Consider the following 12,214-nt stretch of genomic DNA (forward strand, 5'->3'; position numbering starts at 1 on the left):
GCTGACGTCTTTACAGTTTTTCACTTCACACATTCATTTTTGTTCTAAATAACATTTACAGTTTTACTCGTGAATCAATGTGTCGTTAATATTCACGTCATCTCCTGGGAGCGTTATTTAAATCAAATTCTTCTTCTGAAGAGAAATCCTGTTAAGAGACTTCCGGCAAGTAAAGGGTTAATAGGCTCGTTGACTGTACTGCAATTGAAAGAGGCTTAATAATTTTTCTCGTAAGTGCCGATCATAAAAATATTATATTGTATTACTCCGGACAATTCGTTGTTTTATGAACGGTATCGCTGTTGAATAATTTATGAACCCTTTCAGGACGAATGTCGACATATTGACAAGATCAAGCGTGTATATTTAATTCTCAAAGTTGCAAACCTATAATTTTTAATCAAATTTAAATATTCTTAGCATTTCAAAAAAGTCCTCGTCCACAATCGGTTAAAAGCCCTCGATTATTTATCGTGTTACCTTTCAGAACTGGTAAATAACTGTCGATACCACCAGGACAAGTTCTTGTCTTGTTCTTGTTATTCTTAACTCTACATTCTTGCAGATAATGTCACTGAGAATACAAGAAAATGTGAACCGAGAATATTTTATGGTCGGCCGAAAAACACCCAAAATAAAGACGACAATATAGAACGGTATAATGCAAATTGGATAAGATTGATTCAACAAAATGCGATTCGCATCGCTGCTACCGACGATGCTGAGTCTCTTGCATAATGGAACACGAGTTTATTAATAGATTGCAGATTTTGTGCGAACATTCGGAATTCGATGTCACCGAACGCAATAAAACGAACACCGAATGATGTTTATTTTCGGCTTCGTGAATTGTAGATAACGCAATTATCGCTTTTGAAAATTCATTTGCGCCGACACATCGAATCTACTTGACACGTGCAAATTCCTCAAACACTTGAAACAATTTAATCTCGAAAGTTTTGCAATCTCTCCGTGAGGGAACACATTAACTCTCTCTCTCTCTCTCTCTCTCTTTCTTTAAACAAATTAATGGCGACCGAGTAGAATTTTTACGGTTGCAGCAACGTGTTAACAAGTCGTAAACGACAAGCGTACAAATCGGTTATAGTGAGATTCCGTTGCCAGGCAGACGTGAATACGACGCCGATAACGATTCGGAAAAAACGGGTCGGGAAAAGAGCGCGACGCGACGAAGGGAAAAATTGAAAAGCAGGACGGAAATACAGATAGGGCTCTAATTATCGAGAGGCGAGACGGTTGCCACCTTCGATCCGAATTCCTAATCTTGGCCGATATATGTACGTACATATACGATTTATCGAGACCGGCGAGACCTTTCACCGGTCGCATCGTGACACGCGTTGACCGATTCCAGCGCTAAACGCGAGAATAAAAACGCCCAAGGCGACAGTCCCGGGTCAGCGGAGCGCTAATTTATTAGAATGTTTATGTGTTTCTCTCGCTCGTTATCTGGCCGTGTGCGCGGCCACGAACGGATCTTCACTGAACAGCACGTACACACAGTGTGTCTGATGTGGAAGTATACACTTCATCTTCTCAGAAGATGTTCGAAATACAGAAATTTTATAAAATAGTTAAGTGCTCCTGGAGGGCACAATGTTTCAGGGACGAATTAAATTGGAGAACAAATGATTGGTATACATTTTTTAAGGCAACTTCACAGCGAGCTCGAACTGCGAAGTATATGCTAGATGTTCAATGGTTTTTGAAAAAAGGACTTATTTCTAAAAAGAACTCTTTTATTCTATAAAAGAGAATTCTTTGAAAAAAGATTTTTGTCAGACACCCTGTATGCAAGTTCAATAGAGGTATTTCTGCGTTTCGCTGCACAAAGAAAACGCGATTCCGCGCGCGTGCTTGCGAGATAATTCGAAACTAGCGTGGAAAACTTTCCGCCCGATCCCGCACTCGCGAGCGATCAGCGACGAAAGATCGCTGCATCTTGATCACGGTGGATCGAACACGAAACTGACTTGACACTCTCGTAAATCGAATTGATCGATCACCGTCTTTTTAATATGCTCTTTCGTCTAAGAATTTGCGACACATTTCACAGCCGTGTAATTTATACATCCATACCAAACGTCAATATCTTATTTGTTATAATGTTAACTGTGGGGCTGACAGGTCGAAAAGGTTAACCTCAGATTTCGAGCTTCACGATTGTAAATTAAATTATCTAATAAATAAATTGTCATTCTTTTGAAATTCAATGTAAATCATACATTTCCTCATAAAAATAAATTTAATGAAATTTAGACGTCTGCGTTTAAATATATTTGTTTTAGATTGCGATTTGAAAGAGTGACAATTTAAAATCTGCTTCTTGTTTCCTTGTCAAATATTATTCTTCTAACAGTTGCACATTGAAAATATTTCCAAAATCATCTTACTGCATCCAATGCAATGGATAGAATATCTAATTCCACTAATCTGGAAAATCCTGAATCGATACAGCTTCAGTACCTTTAATAGTAGATCCATTAGGTCATCGATCATTATAGGGAAAATTCTCCGAAGCTCCAGATAAAATAATATTTCCGTAAACCATAAATTAATCGATAACGAGGCAGAGTTCAAATCTAATACCAATCTAAAAGCCGCGACATTAGATAAGTATAGTGTTCATAGAATCGTTCATACCGAACACACTAATTTCATTGCTCGAATCATTTTTCGAGCCCATTTCTCTCGAATCGAACGTGTACACAAAAAACGAAGATAACTAATGCAATCGACAACGCTAATGGAGATCCACGGATCGTATCAGCTCTAATGACTTCATGCCGCACAATCTGGACATTGATTGACGCTGGTGCTTCGTTAAATAGAAGAATCTTCTTTTCAATTTCCAGAAATACGCGGAGCACAAGGTGAACATTGTGCCGACGAGCTAGAAACTAGAACTTCGTAATTCAACGTTGATGATCTTTCCGCAGAAACGCGATACGGTAACGACTAATTTCATGTTTCCGTTTAGTTTAATTCCCGACATTCAATTTCCTTATCTTGAACCCCTTCAAATAAGACACTTGACGGACACGCTCATCCTGCGGCTGTTTACCCGCTGGGAACAAGTATCTTGAAGCTTGTGCGAAAGCTATTTGCGTAAACGCCGTGAATAATTAGTCCGCTCTTCTTTCCCGGGGAATTTGATTAATCGCCTATTTATATTTCGGTTAAACGAGCCAGCCAAGATGAATTTTCCTCATTAATCAGCAAAAAGTGCAGAGTTTCATCTTTGAGTACCTTGACGATTTATCTTCTGTTTTATTCAGTTTTTTATTCGGAGTTTATTAGCGGAGCTCGTGTCGTATTTACCACCGAAAGTTTTCGAGTTCAAGTTATTCTGCGCGAATTACATTCTCGTTTGCCATTAAAAAATCACCGAATTAACGGGTCAATGACATCGCATAAGAATAGACGGTAAAACGATTCTGTTGTTTCCGAAATTCTTCCGGAGCGTCACGTCAGGCGTGACGCTCTCGCAGTTTTTCTTGCGCAGGTTACTATTTAACCCTAGATAACCAAGCTGTCGTCCGAGGCCAATTGAAAACACGGATTCAACTCTTTTCGCTCGGCAACAAATATATTTTGCCGAAGGACCGCATAGAATAAGCCAATCTGACATAATAATATTAAATTTATCAACCCTTACAGCCTGAATTCTTTTTGAGGGTAGACAACAATTTATGTAGCTTCGTTAAATCATGAGAATCAAATAATTTTCATTTTCACAAAAACCTAGCCATCCAGAGTTAAAATTGTAATATTAATATTCGGAGTCTTTGAACCCTTGGTGGACGAGGATTTTTGAAAATACGAAAAATATTAGCGAGACCTTTGATTCCGTACATAATTAAATTACTTCGTTAATGCGCAGTCCTAACATCGTCTTCGAAGCGACGACTTTTCGAAGTTCGCTCGGCGCTTCGCGACGAATAAATTACAGCAATACGATCACAGTTACAGCGTTAATTACGCTAAGCATAGAACAAATATTTTCGAAACTCACCCATTGAAGGGGTAGCTGGCGAAGGCGGCGTCGTAGGGGTGGTAGACAGATGGGTAAGGCCACGCCGCCGCAGCTCCAGCTCCGAGATTTTCCTTCAGATCGAGTCCGGCGGCCTGCAACCGGGGCAATTAGACTTGTTAAATAACCTGGCAACGCCTCGCTCGAGCAATTAGCGCGAGCTGATGCAAGAAAACGCGTACGTGCCCGTGGGCTCGATTAAATAATAGTCGCTCTTTAAAAACCTGATTCTCGTTCACACGGAATCGCGTAACGTGACAGCCAATCATACGCGATTATTAGATTGCCGATCTCTGTGCGATACAGAATGCTTCTGTGCCGATTCTTTGCCACAAGAGCCATACAAAAATAGAATATAATATTAGACACGAATTTAATATAAATTCCTATTTAATTCCTATGCCTTGCAATTAATGCAAACGATTTTTATTTTGTATAAAAATCCTTTATTAAATTCTTTTAATCAGTCTATCGTTCCAAATTTCAGTTATTTATTCGGTTGTATGTATTCTGATAACTCGTTGAAACTATTAAAAGAAGACACTTACATTTAGCGGCTGTTTTGTACAATTCGCTTAGGCTATTTTTACTCTGCAAGATCCGCAATTTAATTATCAGCTATGAACTAGGTTGCCACATGTTTTGCTTAATTTCATCAGAAAACTGTCACGAGAGAACGAGCAGACTTTTAATTTCGTAAAAGTAACGATTTTTAATGAACGTTTACGCGAAAACAACGGGCAGCACAATCTCTGCTTCCGCAGCGGTTCGGTTCGCACGGTAAAAATTCACTTTTCGAAGGCCGCGCCAGTTGATTGGCGTCACCGCTCGATCTCCAATTCATCGCCGGTAATGAGAAAAATAGCTGGCAAAACGGCGATAATAATAATTAGAATCGATGGCGTGGGCCTCTTGTTTGTTTCTCTAACCCGTAACCCCGTCGGTACGACTCTCGGTCGCGGACCCGTTTTAATGCTCCATCAACCGGTGGAATAATAGAACCATAGAGAAATCCGGTCATGTGTTCGTGTGTGTGTGTGTGTGTGTGCATGTGTTTGCGCGTGTGCGGGCGTGTGTTTGCGTGTCCCCTCGCACATCATCCCTCTAACGCCTATCAGCGGCCACTCTTCTATATGCATTAGTCTTGCATTAATCGCATTAATTATACACCGTGTTCGAATCGCGCAGTCATCGCCGTGGACCGACTGTAATTAGCGGCCGAAAATAGGCGGCGTTGGCCGTCGTAGCAGAGCGAAAAACCGTGGATTTGCCGGCGTCGTGAAATTCGCCGGATAAAATCCCCTCGCAGAACCGTAATTCGGGAATATTACTCGATCCTCTCGGTACTTGTCACGCTCGAGTCCGAAGTCAATTAACTGTTTAAAACCGCGTGAATTTTTCAAACGATTTTCTTTTCTCGGAGAACCCGGGGCTATTCCCATGGTGCGGCTTAATCGCGATTTTGATGGACTTTGATCGTTCGCGGAATTGTTCTAGGGCCCGCGATCTTCGAAAAATGCGTCAATTATTTTCTTTTGATTTTTCGGGGAATTATTAAGAAAACGCGAGCGAGTATATTTCCCTTCCGCCGAAAGCAGTTTTCCAAATGACTAAATGACAGAAAGATAAGAGAAATAATACACGCAAGGATGAAATAAAAGATGTAAAGGAAAGCTGAAATAGAAAAGCGGGATAGAGACTAAAAAATAGAGGGAGCAAAAAAGAACTCGAGGGCCAAAAGCAGAGGTGCGAGCGTGGAAAATAAAATGGGAAGAACTTAAAAACAGAATGAGGCTGGGCGCGCGTAGTGGAATAAAAATCTAAGCATAGATCCGACGAGTGCGAACGACATTTAGGACGCGGAGCTCGCATTTTCCCGCAAAACGAATCGAAATAATCGAGCAGTGGGGTAGCAGGCGTCAAGAAGGGATGACGAGGGGTGGCGGGTAGACGAACGTTACCACTAAAAACGATAGTTAACGACATTGTGCGCGAGTGGCCGGGGTAGGTAGCCGCGAGGAGAGAAACCTGCGCAATCTGGTGCCTCGTAACGAGGCGGCCTCGCCGTACGCTCGCCCCTTAAGCTCGATCATAAAGAGCGACGATAACAGGCCGGGCTCGGCGACGGCTCGAACACGACAGTGTCCCACTGTTACTGCGGGACGGATTCATAAATTTACGCTTCGCGGCTATTTTCTTCGTGTAGAAGCTTTGTGTGTGGTCCGATAACCTCTCCGCTCTTGCCCGGACGAATACGCCTCGAATGCCGATCCCCGTTCCTCACCCCCTTATGACAACTTTACTGTTAGGGCCTTTAGCGATAACATCTCGATTATCGTACTACATGCTATTCCTATCCGAAATTGTTAACGATCTTATCGAGCCGTCGTCTATTCTTTCGGACATTAAGAAACTGTAACTGGTTCGGAAAAGCGACTTTCCGAGGTATGAAGTTACTGCTCGTTCCTTCAGGGTTCATCTCTTTCACAAGAATATAACTGGTTCGGAAGATCGATTTTTTAGTTATCAAGTGGCTAGTCGTGTCTTCGATTTCTTCGGGAAAATGGCACACGACGTTGGTCAACAGATATTTTCATTTTTAGGTATGAGATTACTGCTTGTTCCCTCAAGGTTCCTCTCTTTCAGAAAAACTGCACGGAACCGGTTGAAAAGTCGACTTTTTAGTTAAGAACATGCCGCCTGTGTCTTCGAGATTGATTTCATTGTGAAAATGACACCTGACGTTGGCGAACAGACTTTCTCAGGTAAGCTGCTGCCGCTTAATTACTTTCCGGAGGAACGACGCGCAACTGGTTCAGAAGATCGACTTTTTAATTAAGAAGCTGCTGCATGTGTCTTCGAGATTGACTCCAAAAATGAAAGCCGATGTGCACTCGATTTTTTGAGTTCAGAAATTGCTAGTTGCGTCTTCAAGGTTTGATGTCGTTCCGAAAATAGTGGCTGATGTTTAAATCGTACAGGTTCTTAATTTCTTGAAGAGTACATATAGCACGACACTTTAAGTGAACCAATACATCAAAATACAAAATACAGCAAATTGCAACAGACGCGAAAAAGGATAAAAGATTTTTCAGCGTTTGGAAACAGAAGATGGGTGAATTGCCACTCGAGAGTCGTATAAACGTTAACAGACGGATAAAATTGGATTGAATAAACCTGATTCTCACACACGATCACTTTCACTATATAAATTATCGAGTAAGAAAGTCCACGCGATTCAATAAAGAGGCGAATAATCCTCGCTAAAATAAGACTGTTCGGCGAATTTCACCGTGCTCGAGCGATCCCGAGGAAAAATCGTGTCGCAAACTCGATACCCGCGTAGAAGAACGCGAAATCGACGACGTTCCACGGCGGGCAATCGACGATCGTCTCCCTTATCTTATTCGCGAGACGCGATGCGAGATAACCGTCCGATCCGCGAGGCAGTTTAATGGCGGCTAGGCTCGATCGGCGGAATTTATATTTCGCGGGGATCGGATAAAAGAACGATTTGACTGGCTGGTCGATGGAACTGCTCGCGACTGTTCTGGCAATAAAAAGGAAAGGATTCTGTCGTGCTCTTTCCATACATTTCTCTCTCTCTCTCTCTCGCTCTCTCTCTTCTTCTCTCTGTGTTATTCTTTCGACTTGCTCGTGGATGCAGTAAAATTAACTTTTAAGACTGCCGAGTGAAACGTTCCGCACGCGTATGAACATCCACCGGCGTTCCGCGACGTTTATTACGCGTTACGCGCTCGTCAGCCACCTGCGTGATAGCATAATTAAACAAAATGGGGGGAATCGAGCGGAGAGCTGTAAAGATCGCGTAGATTGAGTTTTCGGAGGATTAATATGCCGTGCGGACCTCCTCGACGGAGATTACCGAGGCCATTTTGTCACGTTTTAGGATTCGCTGCGGTCATTGGATATTGTGATGATGTCTCTCGTTTCGAGGAAGATGAAAGTTAATGAAACATCGTGTCTCGTGGACAAGATTGAATTGATAGAGGACAAACCGAGCAATTAGAAACAGTACAAAGACTACGAGAATCAAAGTTCGGACTTTTTCACGAGAATCAGGTTTGGTAACAATTAGAGAAGATTAAATTATAATTTCCAATTCACAAGAAGAGTGACTTCGCCTTCCTAAATCTTCTGAATTTCAAATACCCGAAGACCCCATGGTTACCATTAGAAAAATTGAATAAAAATACTCAAAACCTATATCACGCGAAGGAGACAGTTGATGATTATTAATGAAGGTCTAATTGCTCACCGTGGGCGTGTAGAAGGGCGCCTGTTCAGCTCCCAAGCTCGGAAAATAAGCTGCCATGCCCTCGGAGGCGGCGGCGGCAGCGGCAGCCGCGTAAGGCGCGCTGTACATTGACAACGCCGCCGTCGGCAGCGCTCCCAATCGTTGGTAGCCGCCGAGCAACTCGTACTGGCAGGAGCATACCGTCTGACCGGTCAACGGGTCCGTGAAGATCGGTCTTCCGGTGTCGCAACATCGACCGGTCGGCGTTGGACCTCCGGTCGTCGGCGGTGGGTGACCTTGCGATGGGCTCACCGAGGTGGTAGGACTACCTGGTGGCCTAACCACGGCGCTGGTCACCGCCATCCTCGCATTCGACAGACCGGCTACGCTCAGGGGATGATTCGTGGCAGTGCCCGCTACGCTGACAAGCGACGAACCGCCTGCGCTCAGGATAGCGCCGGACACCGGCGAGGCCGACGACGACGCTAACGACGAGCTCACTGTCACAGGACACTGGAACATAAAAAGTAAACTTTGGTCAGATGCTTGGAAAATTATTGGCAATTACTGATGGGACCTACTGTCCACCATTAGTCCCGATTTAGGTACTTTTTCCTGGGCTACTCCACTATCTTTTAGTTCCTCGATTTCCTTATTTCAAAATGTCAAAGAAAATATAGATGACGCTAGGTGCCACGACAGATGAGTATCACATTACAGATTTTGCTGTTGAAGCTCGCAGGTGCACGCCTGCAATGGTCGCGCGGAGGACAATCGCCATTCATTGTAATGCACATCTTATGCAGAATTGAATGATCCACCTGCATCCCAAGCGACAATAGCAAAAGTCACTATTTGCGAGGCAAGCGTTTAAAATCTTTAATACTAACTTGACTCTAGCGATATCTGCGTGTCAACATTTACTTATCAGCTCGCGATCGTGAATAACGCAAAGTACAATATTTCCCAGCAAATACACGGTGCTGAGAAGTTTTACACCGTCCGCTCTTCACCACACAAATAATGTAGACATCAGTGTGCGGGTTTGTTTAATTAACTCGATAAAGAACTTAAAACGTAAAAATTGGATTGAACGAAACACTCCCCGCCGAAACACGGGAAAAGCGAAATTCCGGGTTCGGTTTGAAACGTCACGTAATGCCACTCCGACCATCAAATGACGCGGCGCTACGTCATCGAGTCCAACAATAGCGTGACACTTGTACGGCTTTGTTCGGCTGGCTTGTCGCCGTTCAGTCACCGATCACGAAACACTGTTTAATCGAATGTTCGTTACATTCTAACCGTATCGAGTGTGCGAACGTCAGAGGACGGAACGGAGATTGATTCTCGCGTGTACTCACGAAAAGAGGATATCAAGTTATTCCAGCGGAAGGTTATATCAACATGTCCCCTCCCGGCATAGTCGAGCAAACAATCATCCCGGGACACTTTTATGCCTCGGGTCACCGTGTTCTCGCGTTACACCTCACCTTTTCCACGGATTTTTTGTCGCGTACTTAATACACAGAAGAAATTAACTTCTGTCGACCGCTTCCCCCATTGTCAATAGTCCTGCGTGCAAAGTTTGCGTTTCTTCCTTGTTTGAGAACGGAACTGTCGACCATGTCTTGTGGCCGCGCAATTTACACAATATTTTTAAAGTAATATACAATATTCGTAGGATAAAAATTCAGTTGCTATCATTTGCATACCGTTCGTCTCGTCGGTACAATCACCACTTTTCTCACAAACAAATTTTCAAGAAACTATTCACAACGCTGCTCGGGACGACGATCTCAATAAACTATCAAAAAATCGTGCTCTCACGGTACTTTTTGTAAACACCAGCATTGTGTTAATGAATCTCTTGCCGGAGGAAAAAAGCTTAATATTTGCTAGAGTTAGGCTTACAAGGGGTCCACATTGAAGATCCTGTTCCCTGGTCCAGCGACACGTGCGTACCAGGTAGTTCGCGCTGTTGGTCGATTACGAAATTGGAAAACTCGACGGGCCGGTGCTTTTTGCGTTCGTGGACAGCCGGGTACACACTGGTCGCCTAACAGCATTAACATAGCCAAAGTTTGCTCTCGAGAAGACTACCGGCGACGCGAGAATTCGCTGACGACGTGTCACGGCGTCCCTTCGGGGCCTGACGGTCTCTCTAATCGTCACCCGATCCAACGCATCCCGTCCGGTTCCCGTCGCTTCAGATAAAAATAAGCTAGGAGTCGTCTTGTTTTGCTGCTCCGAATCATCCTGAGCGGCGCCTCTTGCGTCGAGATCAACGCGACGGAATTTTTCCACTTCCCCAACCCTGGCGTATCAATGCCCAAAATTCTCTGCAACGTCCGATAACGCTCCGGTCCGATGATATCTATCGTGAGAGTAGACTTCGTGGTTCCATCGAGCGTAAATTGACACGTTCAGCAACGATGTCACGGATTTCTGATAACTGGGCTGCGGATTTTATGCACTCGTGGAAAAAATAGATAGGTAAAAATATTACAAGAATTTAAGAATAAAGATTCGCTCGTTCAGAAGAACCTAATCATTGCAGCTGTATAGAAAATCGTACAGCGGGGGGTTAGAAAATCTCTAGTTTCGAATATCAAAGAATTCTCAATTTCAATTAGAATCAGCAAGTAAACTTAGCCGAGCCCCGTGTTCTCCCACCGCGTCCGACGACCATAAATCCCGCAAGGACAATCTAAAACACTGACCGTCCATTACTTCTCCAAACTACCGTACTACCGTATTACGTTCGCCGTCTGCGCACCTCAAGCTCCACGCGAAACGAGTCCGGCATCCGCGTTCAGCAAGATAGCAGCGAGCCGTCCATTAACAAAGTAAAATTAAGCCTGTCACGGTATCAGCTGGTTATCAGAACGAGCGAGCAAACGACGTTTCCATATCGATAAACGACCGGTGCAAGATCGAGGAAACATCGGTGGCGAGTCGGACACCTGCCGCGTGCTCGCCGATTGTTTCCGATCGGCGAAACAATAAACGGCTCTCTCACCGGTGCTGGGGCGGCGGCTGGATGTCGATAATCATAGAACATTCTCTGCGGCACGGCGGCAGCTGTGCGAAAGAACCCCCGTGTTTTCCAGCAGCCTGAAAAGGCAGAGAGGTGTTGCGACTGCTAAGTCGATCGGCGGAACGTGACCCCTCTTTGTGCTCCCGAACGGCAAACCGAAAATCGGGGGGAGGGGGAGAGAAAGAGAGAGAGAGAGTGGCGGGAATAATGCCGGGGGCGGGGGGGGGGGGTCTGCTCATTAATTCCATATCAAACAGCACGGCTAAATAGATTAGCGGGTTGAGTGGGTTTCGCGCCCCGGACCTAAACAAACCCCCGTGCTCGTTCCCGCAGGATCGTGCGACTCTGCCCGACCATCAATCCGTCCCGTCCGCAACCATCCATCCATCCATCCATCCAGCCAACCATCCATCCATCCATCCATCCGTCCGTCGGCCGCCTCGTTCCGATGGCCCCAAACATATTGTCGAAAGCCAGCCGCGCGCATTGTCCCGGCACGAAAAACGTGACCCGCCACGCATTATGGCGTCGAGAGCCGCGTTAATGCGTGTCCCGGGCCCAAACCGTCCAACCGCCCTGCAGTTTCCATGTCGATCCATGTACCCGTGCGTTATAACCGTGCCCGCGGATCCATGCCCAGCCCCTGGATCCTACGATCACGCTGGATGTATGTACATACACACCAGCCCTGCGCGCTACCGGCTTTCGGTTTCGCTAATGCCGGAGAGAACGCGACGATTCACAGCGCTGATACTTTAATCGCCGACGCGATGATCCATCGGCGCGATTTGTTCGACGAGTTTCGATCACTGTTCCCGCACCGCGGAATTTTGATTTAGTTCAACGGCGGCCGGGTTCGGGG

General features: G+C 44.9%; 1 protein-coding gene across 1 annotated transcript in view; it reads right to left on the reverse strand.

Annotated features, from left to right (window-relative positions):
• Mirr (iroquois-class homeodomain protein mirror) overlaps positions 1 to 12,214 on the reverse strand; it is a 52,729-nt gene that overhangs the window by 16,720 nt on the left and 23,795 nt on the right. The window contains exons 2-3 of the mRNA XM_076793287.1: positions 8,334 to 8,825; positions 4,037 to 4,149 (exon numbers count right to left, since the gene is read on the reverse strand). Coding sequence (XP_076649402.1) covers positions 4,037 to 4,149; positions 8,334 to 8,825 — 605 coding nt within the window. The remainder of the gene's footprint in view (positions 1 to 4,036; positions 4,150 to 8,333; positions 8,826 to 12,214) is intronic.

This window comes from Halictus rubicundus, chromosome 9 (assembly GCF_050948215.1).
Source record: "Halictus rubicundus isolate RS-2024b chromosome 9, iyHalRubi1_principal, whole genome shotgun sequence".
Taxonomy (NCBI): Eukaryota; Metazoa; Arthropoda; class Insecta; order Hymenoptera; family Halictidae; genus Halictus; species Halictus rubicundus.